This window comes from Malaya genurostris, chromosome 3 (genome assembly GCF_030247185.1).
Source record: "Malaya genurostris strain Urasoe2022 chromosome 3, Malgen_1.1, whole genome shotgun sequence".
Classification (NCBI taxonomy): Eukaryota; Metazoa; Arthropoda; class Insecta; order Diptera; family Culicidae; genus Malaya; species Malaya genurostris.
Window position 1 is genome coordinate 174,332,756 of NC_080572.1, and position 23,708 is coordinate 174,356,463.

Sequence of the window (23,708 nt, forward strand, 5' to 3'; positions counted from 1 at the left end):
CTAATGTCGAGACATAAAAAAACGTTTGGATGCCGCTTTTGATGGTACAACGGACAATAGAATGCTATTAAGGGTATTTATCACCGACCGGACTAAGTTGGTGAAAATAGAAACTCAAGTATCCGAACGACGGACGACCGTCATCCTCTGAATGTGTGTATGTGTATGAATACGTGTTATTGATGAAAAAAGTGTTTCAAAGAAAGGATAGGAATGGAAAAATTTGTCATGCTAATCTCTTCTCTGGAAATTACAAGGTTGTAAGCCATGATATATTTTAAATAAATCCATTGTCGGAAGTGGCATATTCTCAATTTGTCATAGACCCAAGGAGCGATTCGAAAGTTACTTAGTGATAACATTAGGCTTATACGTTAGACTCAAGGGTGGTCTCCACTTTGTAGATCGAAACCATGTCATTTCATGTAGATTTTTTGACGGTTGCATCAAAGGTACGTGCTTTTTGGCACAGACAAAATTTTATTTATTTTATTTTTATTTTTTGAGAAGCAAGGGAAAAGCCCGCTGGAGCTGAGATTTTTGTTCTCCTTCTCCAGCATGCATAAAACCTTCTCATCTTTGTATCAACAGATAACATTTGTCCAACTGATACATAACGAAATCTTAAATTACCCTTATTTAAACTACAAAGCTAGCTAACAACTATTGATATCGTCTAATTATCTAAATAAAACTAGCGGGAAAAAAAATTAGAGGGTTGTATTCAAGACACGACCGAGCACAATAACATTAAAAATGAAACGTTTCTAGGGTCTTCATAATTAATACAAAAATAAAGATGATAATGATGATGATACACTAGACTAAAAACATATTCAATTGACTAATTACAAACTTGCTCTAGTTTAAGCGCTGAGATTGTTAGCGAATGATAAAATTGACAATTAGAATCTTTCTTGATTATTGATTCTATTCAATTTTGATCCCTTTCCACAAATTTTTACACTGTTAAGTTTTTGAATAACGTCCTTTAACTAGAAGTCAATTATGATGAATTCAAAGTTACTCGAAAGCTCAATTTTAGATACAAACAACCTAAACATTTAAACCTGAACAAATAAAACTTTTATTTTATGATAATAATTTTCGAGAAACGTACAAACTTATTAATTTTATAAACAGTTAATCGATCCAAGAAAAGATTTTATTTATTTTAACGAAAGATGTTGTACCGGTACACTCAGTAATAGCGTAATTTTATTAATCCTTCTTCAAAATCGTCAATAATCTTCGGAAAATGTCGGTAAATAATATGGCAACAATACGAGGAAGAAAGCATGTGAAACAGTCCGCATAAAATATTTAGTTACTTACATTGATTTTCGCTTTGGCATATTAGGAATATACGGAATGGATACGCAACAAAATTCCGAAATTTTGTTAATATTGTAACTTGATGTTATTAACATATGAATGAACATTGTTATAGTTACAACGCGTGTAGTCATCAGACGTTTATTGTTTTGCAGCAAATAATAATTAAACTGAAACTGGCGGTTAACCAAATTCTACGAGGGTTCCTATTCAAAGGATACATGTAAAACCGCAGGTAAACTTACTTTGAGTTTATCTTTGATAGTATATGATATTGCATCTAATTGAACTGTATATGTGAGCCTGTGGAACTCATTTATACTACTAAACCGAGGAGGCCGCTTTTAGATAAGTTTCAGCATTTAATTTTGAATCTTTTGAAGCGTTCAATTCCTGGTGGGACAACAACTTCTGCAGTAACATTGTCACGTTTTGTTCGTATGGGAATTGAAAACACCGATCCATCAACAAATTAAAACATTTTTAGACAAATTAAAATATTTTTAAGCTTACAATATTGAAGCTTTGGAATAATTTAAATTAGGAAAATCCATTAACAAATCATCGAGCAACAAGCGCTGCAAATTAGATCCGCAAAAAATCTATCGCCGATAATTCTAAATTGGCCTGATAGTTACCAGAGAATTAAAATGAAATACTCAATTCAAACCAATTTTTCAATGGTATGCAATTGAAATATTCAAATAACGTCATCTCATAAGTTTAAGTTAAATGTTTCCGAATCGATTGGTTGTTGAATTATATAAACCCATCAACAAATGACTGAGTTATAAGCGTTCAAAATTATGACAGAAAAATGTTACGCGATTAGTTTTGCATGTTTTAAATTGACACCCAGCCTCGGGAAGCGAAGTGTAAGGCATTTTTAATGGCAAAATCGACCAAAAATTTGCTAAATACAAGGGATATTTCAAAAGAATCGGTAATCACGCTGATTCGGTTCTTCAATAGCTAGATGATATACAGGGTGATTTTTTAAGAGCTTGAGAACTTTTTTAAACAATAAAACGCATAAAATTTGCAAAATCTCATCGGTTCTTTATTTTAAACGTTAGATTGGTACATGACATTTACTTTTTGAAGATAATTTCATTTAAATGTTGACCGCGGCTGCGTCTTAGGTGGTCCATTCGGAAAGTCCAATTTTGGGCAACTTTTTCGAGCATTTCGGCCGGAATAGCCCGAATTTCTTCGGAAATGTTGTCTTCCAAAGCTGGAATAGTTACTGGCTTATTTCTGTAGACTTTAGACTTGACGTAGCCCCACAAAAAATAGTCTAAAGGCGTCAAATCACATGATCTTGGTGGCCAACTTACCGGTCCATTTCTTGAGATGAATTGTTCTCCGAAGTTTTCCCTCAAAATGGCCATAGAATCGCGAGCTGTGTGGCATGTAGCGCCATCTTGTTGAAACCACATGTCAACCAAGTTCAGTTCTTCCATTTTTGGCAACAAAAAGTTTGTTAGCATCGAACGATAGCGATCGCCATTCACTGTAACGTTGCGTCCAACAGCATCTTGGAAAAAATACGGTCCAATGATTCCACCAGCGTACAAACCACACCAAACAGTGCATTTTTCGGGATGCATGGGCAGTTCTTGAACGGCTTCTGGTTGCTCTTCACTACAAATGCGGCAATTTTGCTTATTTACGTAGCCATTCAACCAGAAATGAGCCTCATCGCTGAACAAAATTTGTCGATAAAAAAGCGGATTTTCCGAATGGACCACCTAAGACGCAGCCGCGGTCAACATTTAAATGAAATTATCTTCAAAAAGTAAATGTCATGTACCAATCTAACGTTTAAAATAAAGAACCGATGAGATTTTGCAAATTTTATGCGTTTTATTGTTTAAAAAAGTTCTCAAGCTCTTAAAAAATCACCCTGTATAAGATATTCAAGCGAACACGGTGTTGCGCAGACAACAGGAAATTTCACCAACACATAATGCAAAAGCGACAATCCAGCGAGCGAACGCATACACAATCCAGTAATCAGCTCACTGGACGAGCTACTTGTTTCATTCGCAGTCAAGCATCGACTAGGCAAAGAATTTTTTTTTTTTTTTTACATTAAATATTTATTGTTTCTCTTTGGTTACATTTCTGTATGATATTACATGTCAAGTGATGTAGTAATGTTACTTTTCATCTTTTGATTTACGGTAATTTACTAGTTAATAATTTTGATTCAATTTCTTTTTAACAGTTTAACTGATAGACAGTTTGATTTATAAAACTAAACTACAACTAAAACTACAACAAAACTAAAATAGTGAACTAATAAGAGGGTATTCAGAAATTGCACATTTTTCTTGGAATTTTCCATTGGCTGCAATTAGTTTCTCGTTGACGGTAGTGACGTCTGCTAGTTGATGAACTGTTGAAGTCCTGGTGAACCACGGAAGATCCAGAATCATTTTCAGGGCTCTGTTCTGCAGCACTTGGATTTTGTTCCGATGTGTAACGGCACACCTCCCCCACACAGGCAACGCGTACTGAAACACTGGAGCGATGATCTGGGTGTAAACGGCTAACTTATTCTTGCGAATAAGAGATGACCTTCTCTTGATTAATGGGTAGAGACATTTGATGAGCAAAGAGCATTTAGATTTTATCGATTTTATCGACATGCGAGCGGAAAAGTAGTTTACGATCAAAAGTGAGCCCCAGATAGACCACCTCATTGGACCAGTCGATTTGAAGCCCATCAACCACGATCTTGCAATCAGCTGGAGGAGTGAGTCGCTGAGATAGGCTGTATGGAAACAGGATCGCCTGAGTTTTGGAAGCGTTAATTTTTATCTTCCAGGTGTTCATGTAGCTGACAACGGAATCAAGGCAGTTTTGCAGCTTTTTGGTGAGATGTTTTGTGACCCTTCCTTTGCAAAGGATAGCTGTATCATCCGCGAAGAAGCAGAATTGGCAACCATCAGGAAGTCGAGGGAAATCCGAGGTGTAGACGTTGTACAGTACTGGTCCGAGAATACTACCCTGAGGTACTCCGGCGGGTACAACAAACCCGTTCGATAGGGTTCCGTTCACGCTGACTTTGAAGCTTCTGCCACTGAGATAGTTTTGTACTATCTTGATGAGGTACACTGGGAAGTTGTAGCGATACATCTTGTAGATGAGACCTTCGTGCCAGACGTTGTCGAATGCCTTCTCGACGTCCAGCAGAGCCATGGCTGTAGACTTTGCGACGTGCTTGTTACGGTCGATGATGTTCACTACTCTTTGCAACTGATGAGTTGTGGAATGACCCTTTCTGAATCCGAACTGTTCGGGCAGGAAAATATTGTTGTTTTCGATGTGCAATAGAACACGATCTAAGATGAGTCTTTCGAAGAGCTTGCTTAGCGACGACAGAAGGCTAATGGGACGATAGCTAGAGGGATTCGTTGGATCTTTAGATGGTTTAAGTAACGGTACAACCTTGGCGATTTTCCACTCCGAGGGGAAGTAGTTCAAATCGAGACATCTGTTGAAAACACTGGCAATAAAGGTGTAGGTCTGATGGCTGAGTTTCTTCAGTGTAAGGTTAAAAATCGAGTCAAAGCCCGGCGCCTTCATGTTTTTGGATGCTTTTACTGTTGCGGCAACTTGTTCGGGTTTAACCTTAACATTTTCCGGAACGTAGCAGGGGGTGTTACGCAAAGTGGACATCGTTTCTCGAACTGCGTCTTCCATGGGACTGACAACGGAATTACCCAGGTTGTGAGAGCGCAAAATGTGTTCGCCGATTGCGGTCGCTTTTTCAAACGGGGTTACCAGAATGTCGTTGTTCTGAGTTAACGGAGGGATTTGTTTCGGTTTTGACTTTAATACCTTTGACACCTTCCAGAAAGGCCGCGAGAACGGGTCTAGCCTTTGGATCATTGACGAGAAGTTTTCGTTTTTCAAGTCATCAACTCGAGAACTGATCAGCTCTGACAATTTCGATGCAACGTATTTTTTCGATAAATCGCCTGACCGTTGAAATTGGCGCCGTACTTTGTTACGTTGACGGATAATTGCTTTGGTCATCGTGTCGATTTTAAGCAATACTCCGTGGATCGGAACCTGTCTAACGCAGTGGTTCTCAGCTACAGAGATAGCGGCCTTCAGCTCGGATAAAGCCTCATCTATATCGTCAGTGGAATTCAACGCTTTAGTAGCATCGATATGCCGATCAACAATCCGGGCGAATTCCACCCAGTTGACGTCGTGGTAGTTTTTCCTGGTTTGCGGTTCACCGCACTGAATATCACCACCGATTTGAAATGAAACCGGAAAATGATCAGAGCTGAGATCGTTTGTTGTAACTGGTTGGCTCAGCAAGTCGAAGTTCGACAGAACTATATCCAAGGTGGACGAGATGCCGGCAGGCGAAAGATATGTCGGCTGATACGGAGCGTGGATGGTGTAATAACCCAGCTGTAGATCCTCGAAGAGAAGACACCCATTTTTATTCCTACGGATATTTCGCCATGTCTCGTGTTTCGCGTTTAAATCGCAAGCCAAGATGAACTTCTTGTCGGTTCTGGTTAGCTTCGCAAGATCATTTTTAAATTTCCTTGCCATCCCATTGCCGTCATTGCACTGTGTCGGACAATAAGCGGCAATAATAATAATTTTTCCAGTATCGGAAGACACCTCGATACCGACGGCTTCGATCACCGATGTGCGATAGTGCGGTTGAATGATATATTTAATAGTTTTTCTGATGGCTAGAGCGACACCCCCTCCGCCCGAGTGGGTTCGATCCAGCCTAACTATGTTAAACCCAGGAAGGTACAGATTATTTCCGGGTTTTAAATGCGTTTCCGTGATAGCTACGATATCTGTTGATTGTTGCTCCAAGAGATCACACAACTCAACGCGTTTCCGCGACAATCCGCGGGCGTTCCATAAAACAATATTTAACGGGTTAACAGGCATATTGTATAATGAATTGCCCTAACACAGAAATCTGGTCAAATCTTGTTTGACATTTTTGCATTTTGTTGCACATCTCTGCGAAGATCGGCAAGAGTTGTTCGGTGGTAAATTTGGGCGGAAGATTTTGGTCCAAATGAGGGGTATTTAAATGGGGACTCACCTGAGCTGGTTGACCGTTCACTCCAGCAAGTGGCATTCCGGATCCTGCCAACAACGATGACCAGGGAACCGTAGGATTTGGCTGCGGCGGCAGTTGCTGTGTGGAGGAAGTTCCAGCGCCGTTCTTCCGATTTGACGCCAGCAAAGGAAACTCGCCGTTATTGAAAACCGGACCCTTGTTGGGTTTTCTTCCAGGCTGATGATTCTGCGATGCACGTTTCCGTATTTGTTTATACTCCTCCCTCTTGCGACACTGCTTGTCGGTAGACCGATGACCTTCACCGCAATGAATACATTTCAATACGGCGTCTCCTTCTGCAGGGCAGCTGGACGTTAAATGCACCTGACCGCAGTTGTTGCATCTCGGTTGAAGATGGCAGTTGCGTGTACCGTGTCCGAAGTTCAGACAGCGCATACACTGGGTGACGTCACGGTTTGTCCCACGGTACGGTTCCCAGCTCACGATCATACTGCTGATGGATCTAACAGCTTTCAAAGCGTTCAGTGTCACTGTACCTTTTTTAAAATGCACGAGGTACAGACAATCGCGATACTTGTTGGTGACATCCTTCCTAGTCATCGGGAAAACAGCAACCGGTTGGAGCTTGTATCGTTCGGCCAGCTCCGATGCGATGTCATTACCGCTCATCAGCGGTAAACCACGTACCACTGCTTTGAATGGCTTTTCCGTTGCCAAATCGTGCGAGAAATACTCTGCACCAGCACGATCGAGATAATTTTTTGCTTTCACGTACTCGGATTTGGTATGCAACATCACCTTGATGCCGATACCACACAGCTTGAATTCGGCTTGAATTCCAATTCGAATCAGTTCACGCTGTAACGTTGCGAGCGGGACTGATTTCACCATCAGCGGTGGAAGTTTCACTTTAGCTTCTTCTTCTTCTTCGGGCAGTTCATCGAGAGGGCCACCGAATCCGTTGACATCGCTTACGTTGGTTGCGGTACGGTTGCTTCTTATTTCCGAACGAGCGGAGTGCACTGACATCATATCACCAATTGTGGATTGATTCTGGTTCTGGTTTTGAATAACCACACGCGGACTGGGTGTGTTATTTTTGTTACGCTTAGGATTCGCCTTGGGACTAGCTTTTGAGCCTCCCGAGCGGCGTCTACGTTTCGCCATAAAAACTCAACAAACGAACGAACAAACGCGAGAGAACGAAAACACGTCTGAACACGTTCAACTATCGACAAAGAATGACTGTCTAGGCAAAGAAATATTCGCGACTTAGAAGGAACGGTGCTGCTACCTATGAAAGTTTAATCTGTGTGTGAAGTGGATGTAAACAAAAGAAGACTTTTTTTCGCTAAAATAAAATTAATTAATTCTCTGGTTTTTTATGTGATGTTGTGCGTGTTGAGGTGGTAAAAATTGAAACGCCTTGTGCTTTACCTTTTTCACTTGATTTGTGGTGTGTCGTAACAGGAATTCTGATAATAAGAAGCAAAATAAAACTTCTCTCCCGGCGCTAGCAATCCGCATAGGTAAGGGAATATTTAATTTTTTATGATAAAACAATTTTTCTTGGAAATTTCATTATGAAATACCAATTCATTATATAACAGAACAATGTAATCGAGATTTTTTTGCAATTGTTCTTCTCTGAATTCTGCAGATCATGGATGTGAAAAGTTGTTCGGATGGGGTCGCAAACAGATTTTCTGATATTGTTGATGAGAACAACAATACAAAAAAGTCGATGAGCCGAACGATGTGTTATGTTCCAGATTGCAAAAATAGATATCGACCAGATATATCGTTCCATTCCTTCCCTAAAAAGTCAGACAAAAAACGATACATGACATGGTTGCAACGACTCAGAATCAAAATCGAGCCAACGAAAACTGCTCGTGTATGTAGTTCACATTTCTCTGCAATAAATTTCTTTCCCCCAAGTAAGTATTAAATACGTTTAAGTTCAAATTCAGACAAATGCAACTTGGTTTCTGTTCTCAGGCATGAACCGTACCACACAGAGATTAATTCTCAGGCCTTCTGCAATCCCCGACACAAATTTGCCTTGTGTTCCTACTACGGAACTAAAACAAAAACTGATTGATTGTCGCTCAATCCGTGCCTCAAATCGGCAGAATCCTGAAAAACGAAAAAAGGCAAGAACTATGTCACCTGAAGTAAATTCTGGCAAAGAATTCAATGAAGTAGCACGCGTTATGGTTGAAAAGCACATTCAAGTTGATAGCATTGATTTGAAAAACCTTCATCTGAAACGAACTCTTGCGATTTCCTTTGAGAACGATGACGAATTGCTAGCTTGGACGGGGCTGAAATCGCGTATCATGTTGGATTCCATTGTCAAAGCTATTATGCTTTTGAAACAATACCGCGACAAACCTCATTCATCAGTTAGCTTAGAAGAAGAAGTACTGATTGTTTTTATCAAACTAAAAACTAATCTAACATTTCGGTGTATATCGGGTATATTTCGTTTGCACTCTCAAACGATTTCGTCTTGTTTCCATAGAACTTTACCATACCTGAGTGCTGCTCTCAAACCGCTTATATACTGGCCTTCTGAGAAGCAAATTGCTAACAATACACCCTATTACTTTAGGCCTGATTTTGAAGACGTTGTTGCTGTGCTGGACTGCACTGAAATTTCAATAATGAAACCCAAGTGTTTGCATTGCAGAATAAATACATATTCGCACTATAAATCACGTGAGACGGCAAAATATTTGGTGGGTGTGTCACCTGGTGGAAGCATAATTTATATTAGTGCAGGATATGGAGGTAAAACATCTGACAAACAAATTGTTTTAGAGGAGAAGGTTTTAGATCGGTTCAAGCCAGGTCAAGCAGTGATGACGGACAAGGGTTTCATGATTGGAAAAGAGTGCGAACAAAAAGGCATTAAACTTGTCAGACCCCCATTTTTACATGCCCCAGCGAAGCAGTTAAGCAGAATGGATGCAACTCTTAACATCTCCATTGCAGCAGCACGGGTACACGTTGAACGCGCTATTCAGCGAATAAGAATATTTTCGTTTTTTAATTCTAAGGTAGACTCAAGATTTGTTCCTGTATTAGATGAACTCATAATTATTGCTTGTGCAATTGTTAATTTATCGAATCCGATATTGTCAAATAAAAGATTTTAGTTCGTTTTGTTTTAATAATTCGTTTTAATTCTTCAGTGTGTAAAGGTTCTTCAAATAAACATTAAAGTACACCTCTTTCAAGCTATTTAGCATATTTACAACAAATTCTTCATCATAATTAATATTAATGATGTAACACTGTTCGTCAAATTCAGAATAAATAACAAAATCTGCTGAAGTGCATTCAAGAATGAACATATTTAGTTGTACCTGGGCATGGTACTGGTGATTTTTACGAAGTATCGAGGTGTTTTTAGTTATATACGGCAAATTTTCAATTGTATCACGAATTCCTAAGGTTTTTCCTACAAATGGAAATTTTATCTCAATTATTTTCCGTTCCTCAACAACCAAACCATCTGGAGAACATCCAATCCAAGGCACACGCGGTGGTATGACTAATCCACACCGTGAAACTTTTTTCCCCGTGGATTTCTCGTATGCAAGCATTGCTTTTGCTTCACATTTTTTACCGTGATCAATCGCAGGTGAGTTGAATTCTTTAGGAATAATAAGTTTTGTCAGTTTTCGTTTCCAGTCTTTCCCTTTACAAGTTTGTGATACATAGTACGTAAATAGTTGATAAGCGTTCGAGGCAGTGATCCGGAGACTTCGTTCTTCAATCCATTCTTTTGAATTTTGATGAAGAGTTCGTAGGCAAATTCCGATGCTCTCACGGGAAGATACACAAACTTTCAGTTCGTAAAATGTACACAAGTCAGCTTCTAGAGGTCCGATCAAATATTTATACTCTATGTATCGATTGGTTTCAAAAAGTTGGCTCAGATATGCTTTCAGTGTTGCTGAACTAATATCCTCATCATATGATACCAAAGAACATAATGAGTCCGTAGATTGTCTATGGTTATTTACCCCCATCAACAGTAGCTCTTCAGATATATCGGGTTTTTTACTTAATATTTTGGGCACGTTTGTATTTGTTGGTCTACCGTGTATCTCGTAGGAGAGAGAACATTCGGGAAAAGCTGAAAAATACAAAATCAAGTCAAAACTCAACAAACATTATTAGAAACATTAAAATACCTTTCACAAAGTGATTCAAAATCTGGGAATTTTCTGACTCATCAGTTTCAATACTGCGAAAATTGCTGTTCAAGCGAATTTTTTTTTCAGGGGTTTCTTCAAAGTTAGATTCGTTTAGAGCAATATTAGTTAGTGCTGTATCACCTAACCATTGTTTACTGAAACACAGATCCTTTAATTTTGTTGCCTTGTATATATCTGAGGCAGTTTTTGCAGCGATTTTGCCCCACCTCTGTTTCAAATCTGTTACAGTGAGCAAAGGTATAACTGGATTTCTATAACAAGAAAAAAATTTGTGATTGATAATTTCACACGGATATTCAGTAAACAAACCTTAATAAATGATTCAGAACTGCCATCACATGTTTGCATTTTCCATTACCGGCTTTGCAAGTACATAAAAATGACCAAGTAGAGAACTCTTTGCCGGTGCGAATTTTTATTGTATGCGGCTCGGCACTTGGAGAGGATGACTGCAGACAAGTGGAAAATATGCCAAATCCATCATTGTGGACCTCATCTATTCCAACTATCAGAAGGTGCCCAGCCTTGAATACTCTTTCACCTTCGACTATCAAGCGGCTTCCTCCAGCAGCGTAGCTGAAAACATCCGACAAGTTCACACATACACTAAACGTATCACTTTTTGACGGCTCCTAATGATGAATCGAAAAATGAATTATTTTCACATTTAAAGGAAACACTTATATGAAAAAATTACACCACGAGTAGAAAACATGTTATTCTAAAACAATCTCAATAATTTTGAAACATAGTGATAGATTTTCATTCATAAATGCTGTTCTGAAATTGTGTTTACTTTTCTTCAGATACCGATCACTGTTTTTAAGACGGAAAAATAGGCATCGCCCATAGCGATTATTTTATATTATTTAACATAATTAGTATTTTCGAAGATTTTAAAAAACACCAGGACTAACCATTTCAAACAGCAAAGCGAAAATCGATAAAAACGGTACGTTTAAAATTTAGCACTTTTTTACTTCTGCTTGTTTACTTCCACTTCACACACATAAGCTGTCAAACTCAACTTCGTAGTCGCGAATTGTGCAGCCTATATTTATAGATTTCTCTTCATACTACGCATAACGATACGGTGTTCTTTATGCATGACGCAAAGCCTCCTATGCCGAACAAGAAGTTGACGTCATTTTGCACAACGGGGATTGGTGGATGAAAACATAGGTCGATTCTAACCATTTTTTCAATAGTATGCTATTGAAATACTGAAACGACGTCGTCATACATGTTTAAGTTAAAAGTTTCCGAATCGATTGGTTGTTAAATTATAACAATCCATCAACAAATGACCGAGTTATTAACGTTCAAAATTATGACACAAAAAGGTTACGCGACTATTTTTGAAACTTTTAATTGACACCCGGCCCCATATAGTGAAGAGTAAGGCATTTTTAATGCCAAAAATCGGAGATAAGGGGTTTTAATGGTGTTACGAGATAAATTAAAATCAAATTCATCAGAGCAAGTATTGAATACGCGACACATTCTCGAAAACGGTTCATTAAAGCCATAGTTAGTTCTAGCACGAGGAATTCTGAGAAAGGGATTAAAATTTAGCTGTTGTAGGAGATCTGCACAATCAATTCGAGATTGGATGAGGTCCGCGACGAAAACAGCTTTCAGTGTATCACGGCGGACAGATAGCAAATCGAGGTGTACGAGCCTACATCGATTTTCGTAGCTTGGGAGATTCAATGGATCTCTCCAGGGCAGGCGATTTATTTATAATATAAAATATTTTTGGGAGTCGAATAAAACAAAAAACTGATAGACGACTTTTCAGAGGTAGCTAGTCATGCTGGCGACAGTTCTACAAAGCGCAATAATTGAGCAATCGCTATGAAATTTTGAACATATGTTTATTACCAGGGTGTGCAGTAGTTCCATGTGCTGGGTATGATTTGCTATCAGAGGGGGTTACTTTAACGCAAATTTCGATATTTTTTTATTCGCAGTATTCCATATAGAAAACTAACTTAACGCTTGGATTTACGTCAAATGTAAGTTTCATTTTTTCTAAGAATGTAGTTGGCCATGTGAAAGCGGTAAGAGAAAATTACGTGATATGTAAATCTCGATCAGTCATCAGAAAAATGAATTATATCAATTTTAAAGTTCACGCTGCATTGAAAAAAAACATACTTAATATAAATGTGCAAGAAAAAATCGGAAATTTATGTTATATTTAATAGAAAATTATGTCTAATGTAAAAATTTTCTTTTTCTTTGTTTAAGTTGGCATTGAGAATTCGTTACATATAACATTTAGATAATTTTACTGTGTAGTCCGGGAAGTAACATTTGATATCAGTATAATGGATACAATTATATATTAACATTATTCGCACTATATATTAACATTATTCAACTTTGGGAGTATTTACAAAAAATTATCGTTTAAATAAAACAAATTTCTTCAAATCTCGCTATAGGGTGTGATTTTTACAATTCATGCAATGCAATAGAAGTACGCGTGCATGACCTTCCCCCGTAGACCAGCGAGGGGTATGTTCGGGAATGTATGTCGCAGTACGGTGAAGTTCTTTCCATCGAAAGGGAAGTATGGCGGAATTTTTTTCCGGGTATCCGGAATGGCGTGGTACATATGCAACTACGTAAAGCAATTCCATCTTACATCATTTGTGATCAAGACGGGATACATCCGTGTAAAACGCTGATTACGTATGAAAATCAACTGGTTACATGTCAGTTTTGTGAACAACCTGCACACTACGGCAAACCTTGCACTGAAACTGCAAAAAGGACACCTTTAAACAAAAATAAGGACAACCGCCCAACAACGGAAACTAGTGAGCGCAGTACTTCTGTTGTACCATCAAACCCACCAACAACTGCAATTAATGCACAACAAGGCGCGTCTACAGCAACTAACAACCAACCCAAGAATGCGAATTACAAGGAAAACGAAGAAAAAACGGAAACCAACAACGATACCACCGATGCGGCAATGGAGGACGAGACGAGCCACGAACAAAGTGCCCCTCACTCATCGCAAGATAAAAATGGAAGCTCCTCTCCCCCTAGAAAAAGAGTGACAACGAGATCCAACGGTAAAAAAATTATTTTATCTAATAAAAACATGGCTCATTCGGCCACGTAAAGCTTGTACGCAAATTGGTCTGAATAAAAAATTTTTGACAAAAAAAAAACAGCGGGTGGCCAACGACCTGGTTTTCTGAACCGTTTGCTGGTTTATTTGATCGAGGAAGGTTCGCAAGAGAACATCCCTGGAGTTGAGTTACTCCGGTGGATGGCCCACAGAAGTGAGTGTGAGAATAAAAGAAAGAACAAAGTTACAAAGGTAGTGGATAGGTATAGGTTTAGGGAGGGTCCTAGAAGTTTGACGATTTAGGTCCTTAAAGCGACCAGCTAGCTGCCAGGTGGAGGTTTCGGGAAGGAGAGTATGAGGATGTAGGAGCTGGATACGGGTTTTGTAGATATGGGCCACGGGGAATCACCCCATCACCTAGTGGTGTATGTGGCAGTGATCCCCTGGGAATCGAAAGGACTCTTGTTTTTGGATGCAGATTGAACGTTTCCGTGGTACGTGCAAGCGGGATGGATTGTGACCCTATTGACCAAGTGGCCTAGTGACATAATTCATTTGCAGATTTCTAGCTGTGGTCAGAAGACTTGTAATGTCCCAGTTGAATTTCTGTCAACAATACGGTAACCTAGCCAACATTGCCGTTTCAACCTTCCGAGCGAACAGACGTGATTTGGATTTACTGCGAAAGCATTGAAAACCAGTTGTGTGTGTGATAAAGTGGTCGGACGATATTGCGTGATAGACAATAGTGCTTTTTCCTCTGAGAGGTTTTTTTTCGCGTTATATAATAGAACAGTGCCTTATTGTGAGCGGTCGATCGAAACGGTACCGTTAGCCGGTTATTGTTCCGCCGATCAAGGCCAAGTGTGCGGATTATAAACAAGCGGCCATTGTTCCCTGTGTCGATTGTGATCGAACATTGAAGTGAAGTGATACCGTTAGTCCATACAAACTATAAACAGTTTATTTGTGCCTTTTCCTCGGTGAGGTTTTTTGCACCTTCGCACCGAACCGTTAGCTGGTGCTTTGTGCTTTTCCTCGTAGAGGTTTTTTGGCATCAATTGAAGTGGCAATCGACCAAGAGCAGGTCTTGGCGACCGTTCCTTGCATTTGTACAACAAGCTAAGTATTGCCTTTTTCTTTATTCTTATTACTTATTACAGTTTATTGTTGCATCCCTCTTATAATTTACCACTTGCCTAAATATAACCTCGTGCTACAGTAAGCACAATGAGTCCTCCCCCTCCAGACGAAGAAATGAAGACAGATCCTAATCCGCCTGTTGTTGACAGTAATAAAACCCCCCGGATTAAGGAATATTCCGATGAACCCTCGCTATCGACCGGTCCATATGTGGTGTACTTCCGGACCAAATCTAAAGATAAAGCATTGAATTTATTGACATTAAATAAGAACCTGACGTCACATTACCCGACTATCACACAAATAGTAAAAATGCGCTCCGACAAACTCAGGGTCTCGTTGACCAGCTTAAAGCAGGCTAATGAGATCGTTCGAAATGAGCTCTTTACGCGGGATTATCGCGTATATGTACCAGCCCGCGAAGTCGAAATAGACGGCGTGGTCACAGATGCAGGTTTGACTTGCGCAGATATTCTTGAGCACGGGGTTGGCGGTTTCAAAAACCCCTTACTCAAGAATCTGAAGATACTGGATTGCAAACGCTTGCATTCAGTATCGATCGCCGAGGATGGGTCAAAATCTTATCCTCAATCGAACTCGTATCGTGTGACCTTCGCTGGTTCGGCTTTGCCAAATTATGTCCTTCTGGACAGGGTTCGTCTACCCGTACGTCTCTTCGTGCCGCGGGTTATGAACTGTACTAATTGTCAGCAATTAGGACACACAGCCTCCCATTGTGCGAATCGGCCCCGTTGTTCGAAGTGTGGAGAGCGTCATGCGGATGGCTCTTGCGGAAGAGCCATTGAAAAGTGTCTCTACTGCAGTGAGGGTCCGCATGATCTCTCAGCATGTCCCACCTACAAATTGCGTGGAGATAAGCTAAAGCACTCTTTGAGGGAACGCTCCAAGCGCACATTTGCAGAAATGCTAAAGAGTGCTACACCACCAAGCCCATCTGCAAATCCCTATGCTTGCTTGTCAACAGACGAGTGCGATTCAGACGACCCTCTCGAAGGCACATCTTCGGCCATCCCTCGTAGCAACAGGAAAAGGAGAAATATTTCCTCTCATAAGCTACCTAGTAAGGGTTCGAAGGTGGCCCTTGAGGGGCCTCCAAAAGTAACAGCTAATGGTAGTGTTAGTAAAACACCGAAGCAAAGAATAGCTCCTGATCTAGAAAAACTGAGATCTGATAAGGAGTTTCCAACACTTCCTAAGACAAACAAAAACTCAATTGCCCCTAAAGACCAGTCAAAGAATCAACCAAATGCTGGATTTATTAAATTCTCTGATATAGTGGACTGGATTTTTAAAACTTTCAATATCTCTGACTCCTTGAAAGGTATTTTGATGACCTTTGTACCCGTAGCTGAGACGTTTTTGAAACAGTTGACTGTAAAATGGCCCCTTCTTTCAGCGATTGTATCCTTCGATGGCTAATTTATCCAATGAGGTCAAGGATTTGATCACTGTTTTACAATGGAATTGCAGAAGTATCATCCCAAAAATTGATTCCTTCAAACATCTATTATATACCACGAATTGCGATGCATTTGCATTGTGCGAAACTTGGTTAACTTCTGAAATATCTCTCAACTTCCACAATTTTAATATTATTCGTTTGGATCGAGAAACCCCCTATGGAGGAGTACTTTTGGGAATCAAAAAGTGCTATTCCTTTTATCGAATTAACCTCCTCTCGATACCAGGTATTGAAGTTGTCGCATGTCATGTTACAATCAAAGGTAAGGACCTTTGTATTGCTTCCATCTACATTCCCCCTAGAGCCTCGGTTGGGCATCAGCGGCTCAGTGATATCATAGAACTCCTTCCCGCACCAACGTTGGTTTTAGGAGACTTTAACTCACACGGTACGGGATGGGGTTGTCTTCATGACGATAACAGATCAGCTATGATCCATGATATTTGTGACAACTTCAATATGACAATATTGAATACGGGAGAAATGACACGGATTCCTGCACCACCAGCAAGACCAAGTGCGCTGGATTTATCCCTTTGCTCGACATCGCTACGGTTGGATTGCAAGTGGAAGGTAATCCCCGATCCTCACGGTAGCGATCATCTACCTATCGTAATTTCAATCGCCAACGGATTAAGACCATCGGAGACAATCAATGTTTCGTATGACCTCACACGAAATATTGATTGGAAATATTACGCAAATGCGATGTCTGAGAAACTGGAAACAACACAAGAACTTCCTCCGGATGAAGAGTACACGCTTTTGGCTGGCTTGATTCTCGACTCCGCGATTCAAGCTCAGACGAAACGTGTACCCGGCGCGAAAACTAACATCCTTCCTCCCAATCCGTGGTGGGACAAAGAGTGCTCATCACTGAACGCGGAAAGATCTTTAGCATTCAAAAAGTTCAGAAAATATGGAACACCTGATAATTATAGAAATTACGCAGCGCTAGATAAGCAAATGAAGAACTTAGTTAAAGCAAAGAAACTAGGTTACTGGCGACGGTTTGTTGACGGATTAACAAAAGAAACATCGATGAGCACTCTTTGGAACACAGCCCGACGAATGCGAAACCAAAACACCACGAACGAAAGCGACGAATATTCCAACCGTTGGATATTCGATTTCGCTAAAAAAGTATGTCCAGACTCTGTTCCGGAACAGAAGATCTCCCGCGCCGCGACATCAAATACAAACGAAACACCGTTTTCGATGGTAGAGTTCTCACTTGCGCTCTTGTCATGTAACAATAAGGCCCCGGGGTTAGACCGAATCAAATTCAACTTGTTGAAGAATCTGCCTGACACCGCCAAAAGACGCTTGCTGAATTTATTCAACAAGTTCCTCGAGGGTAATATTGTCCCACACGACTGGAGACAAGTGAGAGTTATCGCCATTCAAAAACCTGGGAAACCAGCCTCCGATCACAATTCGTATCGGCCGATTGCTATGCTTTCCTGTATCCGGAAGTTGTTCGAAAAAATGATTCTCTTCCGTCTAGACAATTGGGTCGAAACTAATGGCTTTCTTTCAGATACACAATTTGGTTTCCGCAGGGGTAAAGGAACGAACGATTGTCTTGCGTTGCTCTCAACAGAAATTCAAATGGCATTTGCTCGTAAAGAACAAATGGCATCAGTATTTCTAGACATCAAGGGGGCTTTTGATTCAGTTTCTATAAATATCCTATCTAAGAAGCTGCACCAGCATGGTCTTTCGCCGGTTTTGAACACCTTTTTATATAATCTATTGTCCGAGAAACACATGTATTTCGCACATGGTGATTTGTCGACAATAAGATTTAGCTACATGGGTCTTCCTCAGGGCTCATGCTTAAGCCCCCTTTTATACAATTTTTACGTAAAAGATATCGATGAATATATCAACACATCTTGCACGCTAAGACAACTTGCCGACGACAGCGTTGTGTCCATTATAGGATCCAAAACTGCCGATCTGCAAGGACCATTACAAGATACACTCCACAACTTGTCCACGTGGGCTCTTCAACTTGGTATCGACTTCTCTACGGAGAAAACTGAGCTGGTTGTATTTTCAAGGAAGCGAGAACCAGCACAACTGCAGCTTCAACTAAGGGGTGAAACCATAGCTCAGGTCTTCACATTCAAATATCTCGGGGTCTGGTTCGACTCCAAAGGCACCTGGGGATGTCATATTAGGTATCTGAAACAAAAATGCCAACAGAGAATTAACTTTCTTCGTACAATAACCGGATCATGGTGGGGTGCCCACCCAGGAGACCTGATCAGGCTGTACCAAACAACGATATTGTCCGTAATGGAATATGGATGCTTCTGCTTCCGATCCGCCGCGAACACCCATTTCATTAAACTGGAAAGAGTTCAGTATCGTTGTTTGCGTATTGCCTTAGGTTGCATGCAGTCGACTCATACGATGAGTCTCGAAGTGCTTGCGGGCGTCTTACCGTTGAAAAATCGATTCTGGGATCTCTCATATCGATTGCTAATCCGATGCGATATCTTAAATCTGATGGTGATTGAAAACTTCGAAAGGCTTGTCGAGCTCAATTCTCAGACCCGTTTTATGTCCTTGTATTTTGATTACATGGCTCAGAATATTAATCCTTCTTCGTTTGTTTCCAACCGTGCTCATTTGATGGATACTTCTGATTCTACTGTGTTTTTCGACACATCCATGAGAGAAGAGATTCGTGGAATTCCGGATCACGTGCGCCCTCAAGTGGCCCCAAATATTTTTTATAATAAATTTAGAACAGTCAACTGTGAAAAGATGTTTTACACTGACGGATCAAACATCAACGAGTCCACAGGCTTCAGCATCTTCAATCAGAACATCACCGCTTCGTACAAACTCAGTGATCCGGCTTCAGTTTACGTCGCAGAATTAGCTGCTATTCAGTACACCCTCGAGATCATTGAAACGTTGCCCAAAGACCATTACTTCATTGTCACGGACAGTCTAAGCTCAATAGAAGCTCTCCGGGCAATGAAGCCAGGAAAGTATCCCCCATATTTCCTGGGGAAAATACGGGAACACTTGCGAACTTTATCTGAACGGTCTTATTCAATATCGTTAGTCTGGGTCCCTTCACATTGTTCCATTCCGGGAAATGAAAAGGCAGACTCATTGGCTAAAGTGGGCGCATTAGAAGGTGATATTCATGAAAGACCAATCTGCTTCAATGAATTTTTCAGTATTTCTCGTCGAAGAGCACTTGAAAGTTGGCAAACTTCATGGAGTAATGACGAACTGGGACGATGGCTACATTCCATTATCCCTAGGGTATCGACGAAACCTTGGTTCAGGAGGATGAACGTGAGTCGCGATTTCATTCGTGTTATGTCTCGGCTCATGTCTAATCACTACACATTCAACGCACATCTTCGGCGTATTGGGGTCATGGAGAGCGGTCTCTGCACCTGTGGCAACGGTTATCAGGACATCGAGCATGTCGTATGGTCATGTGTGGGGTATTGTGACGCCAGGTCTGTTTTAAAGGACTCCCTCAGGGCCCGAGGTAGACCACCTGATGTTCCGGTTCGAGATGTGTTGGCGAGTCGGGATATATCATATATGTTACTCATATATAAATTCCTTAAACACATTAATATACAAGTGTAATCTGCGTTAGTTACCCCTGTTCCTCGACTGATGCGAAGAAGAAACTCCACCCACAGGTTCGACACTAACATCCGCCCGAATCTCCCCATCCCTCGTCTGTCCACCATCTTCATTGGAACTAACAAGATCTTTCTGCTGTCACTAAATTTTCTGCTTCCCCCTCCCACGTTTTTTCACCATCTCGATGTCAACTAATTAGATCTTTGTCGTTCTTAGTCATTTTGTTCCCATATCCCCTTTTTACTCTGTTCTCCGTAATATTTACTTCTCTGTATATTTTTTTTTTCATTTTCCTCCGTAACATCATCATCATTGCCCACGAACGGCCGCTGTAGTCTATGAGATGAATATGGGCCTGGTATTCGTAGCCTGGGGGTGTCCCCCGCGAACCCACACGGACAGAAAAAAGCGGCTAATACCAAGATACTTACCAACGTGTTACATTCAGTACGCCGGCCGGTGCCGATTGCCAGCTGAAGGCGGGATCTGCCAAAGTCAATACATTATCTTAATATACTATCCTAGTTTTAAGTTATTTGTTAATTAAAATTAGAAAAAGCCCTTGGCATCTTAGAGCTTAAGCAGTGTGCCTTAATAAATTATATGATTGAAAAAAAAAAATACGGTAACCTAGGACTAGGACGATTGGAGCTAAAAATGTTGTTTCGTATTTCAGCCACGTTTACACTTTGAGGAAAAGGATACCATGAATAATAGTCATAATATCTTGAACGAGTTTGATAGATTTGGCTGAAACTCAAACATAATATGCCTGGCGTTGATGAGTATTACTGCAAGCGTATTTCTCACGTATCTTACAATATATCTAATATGGCACACTGCTTTAGCTCTAATAAGCAAAGAGTAATGTTTTCAAGTATGAAGAGATTTATATAGATTTCTATTTTACATTGAGGCCGTTAGAATATTATCATATTTTTAACTTTTATGTAAACCATAAAAGATGTGAATCGAAATGGTAAGAGTGTCGTTATATCGAGTAAACTCTTCAGTGTTCACAAACTTTCTAACATAACAACATAGTCTAACATAAAGTCTTTATCAGTAGATGAATTGGTAGACTAAATTACTAAATAATCCTCAGTATCAAGAAAACAGTCTAAGTAGTACTTGAAATTTCATGCTTTATTTTTTCCTTTCCTGTCTTACTGAAAGTATTGAGCTACACTTGTTATGACTTGATTCGGCAAGTTCAAAATTAAATACATCATAAGATAAAAAAATTGAATTTAGTTTGAGCTTCTGGAGCTGATAGATTTCTAGCTTTGACGATTAATGCTATTTTGCTACATTAGATGTCAGCAGAATTATCAAATAAAGACTGTCCCAGAATGTATGGACGCAACCAAAAACCGCTGCCAATTCGCAATGGTTCAGAATCTGTCAATGTTTATGGCTGCGTCCTGTTGTTTACACGCTTCTCTAACCACTTGTTCAGTTGTCTATTCGTTTTCATTAGTTTGTTTTGAAATACGTGAACTTTCAGCAGAACATCGTCGAAAAATTGTGTACAAATGGTGCACAGAACGCGGACTGTCACTGAGAAAGATAGCAAAAATGGAAGGAGTAAGTGAAAAAGCCGTACGAAATGCAATCAGGAAGTTCGGTGAGGATAACACCTTTGAGAATAAACCGAAAACGAGTCGAAAAAAAGGTCCTGCTAACCCTCAGTTGATTAAACGTAAACTGAAAGCGTTCGAGCAAAAGAAGGAGGTTTCAGTTCGGGATGTGGCCAAAAAAGTGGGCACTTCGAAGTCAAATGTTCTTCGTGCTAAAGAACGTTTGAATCTTCGAACCTGTAAGAAGCAGAAACAACCAAAATGTAGTCCGAAACAAGAAGCATCGATCAGGCCGAAGGTTCGGAAGCTGTACAATACAATTCTTGCTAGAAATTTGAACTGCATAATCATGGACGACGAAACCTACGTGAAACTCGATTACAAATCCTTGCCGGGACCACAATATTATACTGTGCGAGAAGGGCAAGTGTTAAACCAGTACGAGACATCGATTGTAGTCGAAAATTTTGGTAAGGAAACTATGGTCTGGCAAGCAATTTGTAGCTGCGGTAAGATTTTGAAAACCACTGCTTCAATGAACAGCGAAATATACATCAAGGAATGTTTCCAAAAACGACTTCTACCCATGATTCGAAGCCACAAGGATTCTGTTGTCTTTTGGCCAGATCTGGCTTCATGTCACTACTCGAAATCAACGGTAGAATGGTATACTACCAAAAATGTCACTTTCGTCCCAAAAGACATGAATCCACCAAATTGCCCACAACTTCGACCAATTGAGGAATTTTGGGCATTAACGAAGGCACATCTTAGGAAACATGTCTCGGCAGCCGAAACCATTCAACAGTTCGAAAAAGATTGGAAAAATGTGTCACAACTTGTCGCCAAGAAGTCTGTACGGAATTCAATGAAGAACGTTCTCAAGAAGGTGCGCCAGCTAGTCTACAATGGCTAAGTAGCAAATATTGAGAATAATATTCTGTTGTTGTAGTCTAATATTATCAGTATATCGAATAAAATTTGAATATCTAACACTTGTGAATTATTTACAGCGAAATCAAAGTGCGTCCATACTTTCTGGTACAGTCCTTACAATTTCATGATCATATTGCTTTCGATTAGAGCTAACCAATTAGTTCGATGGTAGTTGAATATAGATCTGATTGAATTACTTCCTGCTTTATTTGAATTTCTGAATGTTACTGGGAGATGATCCGAATCAATGTGTGCATGAGTCAGGCACGTACCCAGAGGGGGGGCCCAAGGGGCCCTGGCCCCTCCCGAAATCAGAAACAGAAACAAACAAAAAAAATTGATACGAAGCGAACAGTGCAGTGTCAAAACTAAATAAAATTAAAATTAAACACCTGGAAAAATAAATGACAATAATAATAAGACATTTAATTGTTATGGATGACTAGAAAGAGAAAGAGCGCGAGCTTACCATAGTTGAGCAAGATTCTGCAAATTAAAAGCTGGATCTCGCACATACTTATATAGGACTAAAAAACGAGCGCAAGTGCACTTCGAGTACATGTTTGGCTGGATCCATTATTATACGCCAGAGAAATAAATGATTACCCGACAATGAACTGAAGTCCTTGTGAGTGCCTGAAAGAGAGGCTCAATGGGTCGGAAAGATCATGATGCCTGTTTTCTGGGATTGTCATAGTATACTTTTGAAGTACTAAATTGATTAAAGACCGAAATCGCTGTGAAAGGGCCTTACATGAAGCACATGAGCATCGCTACCATAGTTAAAATTACGGGTTAATGCTCCAATTACTTGCCCATCCACCTTGTTCACCTGATTTGGCCTCCTCGAACTGTCATCTATTCCCAAACCTTAAGACATCTCTGAGAAATCGATGTGAGCTTTGTCTTGGAATTTTAGACCGCTACTTCCGGAACCTGTTACCGAAACCTGTATAGCTTAAGAAAGTTTGTGAGGCCATCAACTAATATGACCTACCAATGTAGAAGGTGTTTCCCGTTCTCCACGAATCGGAGTAAGGGAGCAATCTCGGACCACTTCTCGAAATCTTTCACAAGTCTTGTTGATTTTTGTGCTCTAGAAATGGGCATGTAGAAGGTCTTAAACATGTGGGATTGAAATGGCATGACAGTAAACGTTAGAAATGTAATACAATAACCTTCTCTCGGTCATAGTCCAACA

At 40.1% G+C, this 23,708-nt stretch overlaps 2 protein-coding genes across 6 annotated transcripts in view; one reads left to right on the plus strand and one right to left on the minus strand.

The window, feature by feature from the left end:
• The window catches only part of LOC131438139 (uncharacterized), a 324,280-nt gene that overhangs the window by 236,904 nt on the left and 63,668 nt on the right, over positions 1-23,708 (minus strand). The window lies entirely within an intron of this gene.
• LOC131438137 (uncharacterized) lies at positions 8,091-9,878 on the plus strand. The gene is made up of 2 exons (XM_058607957.1): positions 8,091-8,355; positions 8,417-9,878. Exons 1-2 carry the CDS (start codon positions 8,160-8,162, stop codon positions 9,577-9,579), a joined length of 1,359 nt encoding a protein of 452 aa, XP_058463940.1. The 5' UTR covers positions 8,091-8,159; the 3' UTR covers positions 9,580-9,878.

Bases quoted from the DNA above. Each gene is read 5' to 3' on its own strand.
- LOC131438137 (XM_058607957.1), top strand. From the start codon at position 8,160: ATGAGCCGAACGATGTGTTATGTTCCAGATTGCAAAAATAGATATCGA. The intron at 8,356-8,416 runs GTAAGTATTAAA...TTCTGTTCTCAG, and splicing joins AATAAATTTCTTTCCCCCAA to GCATGAACCGTACCACACAG.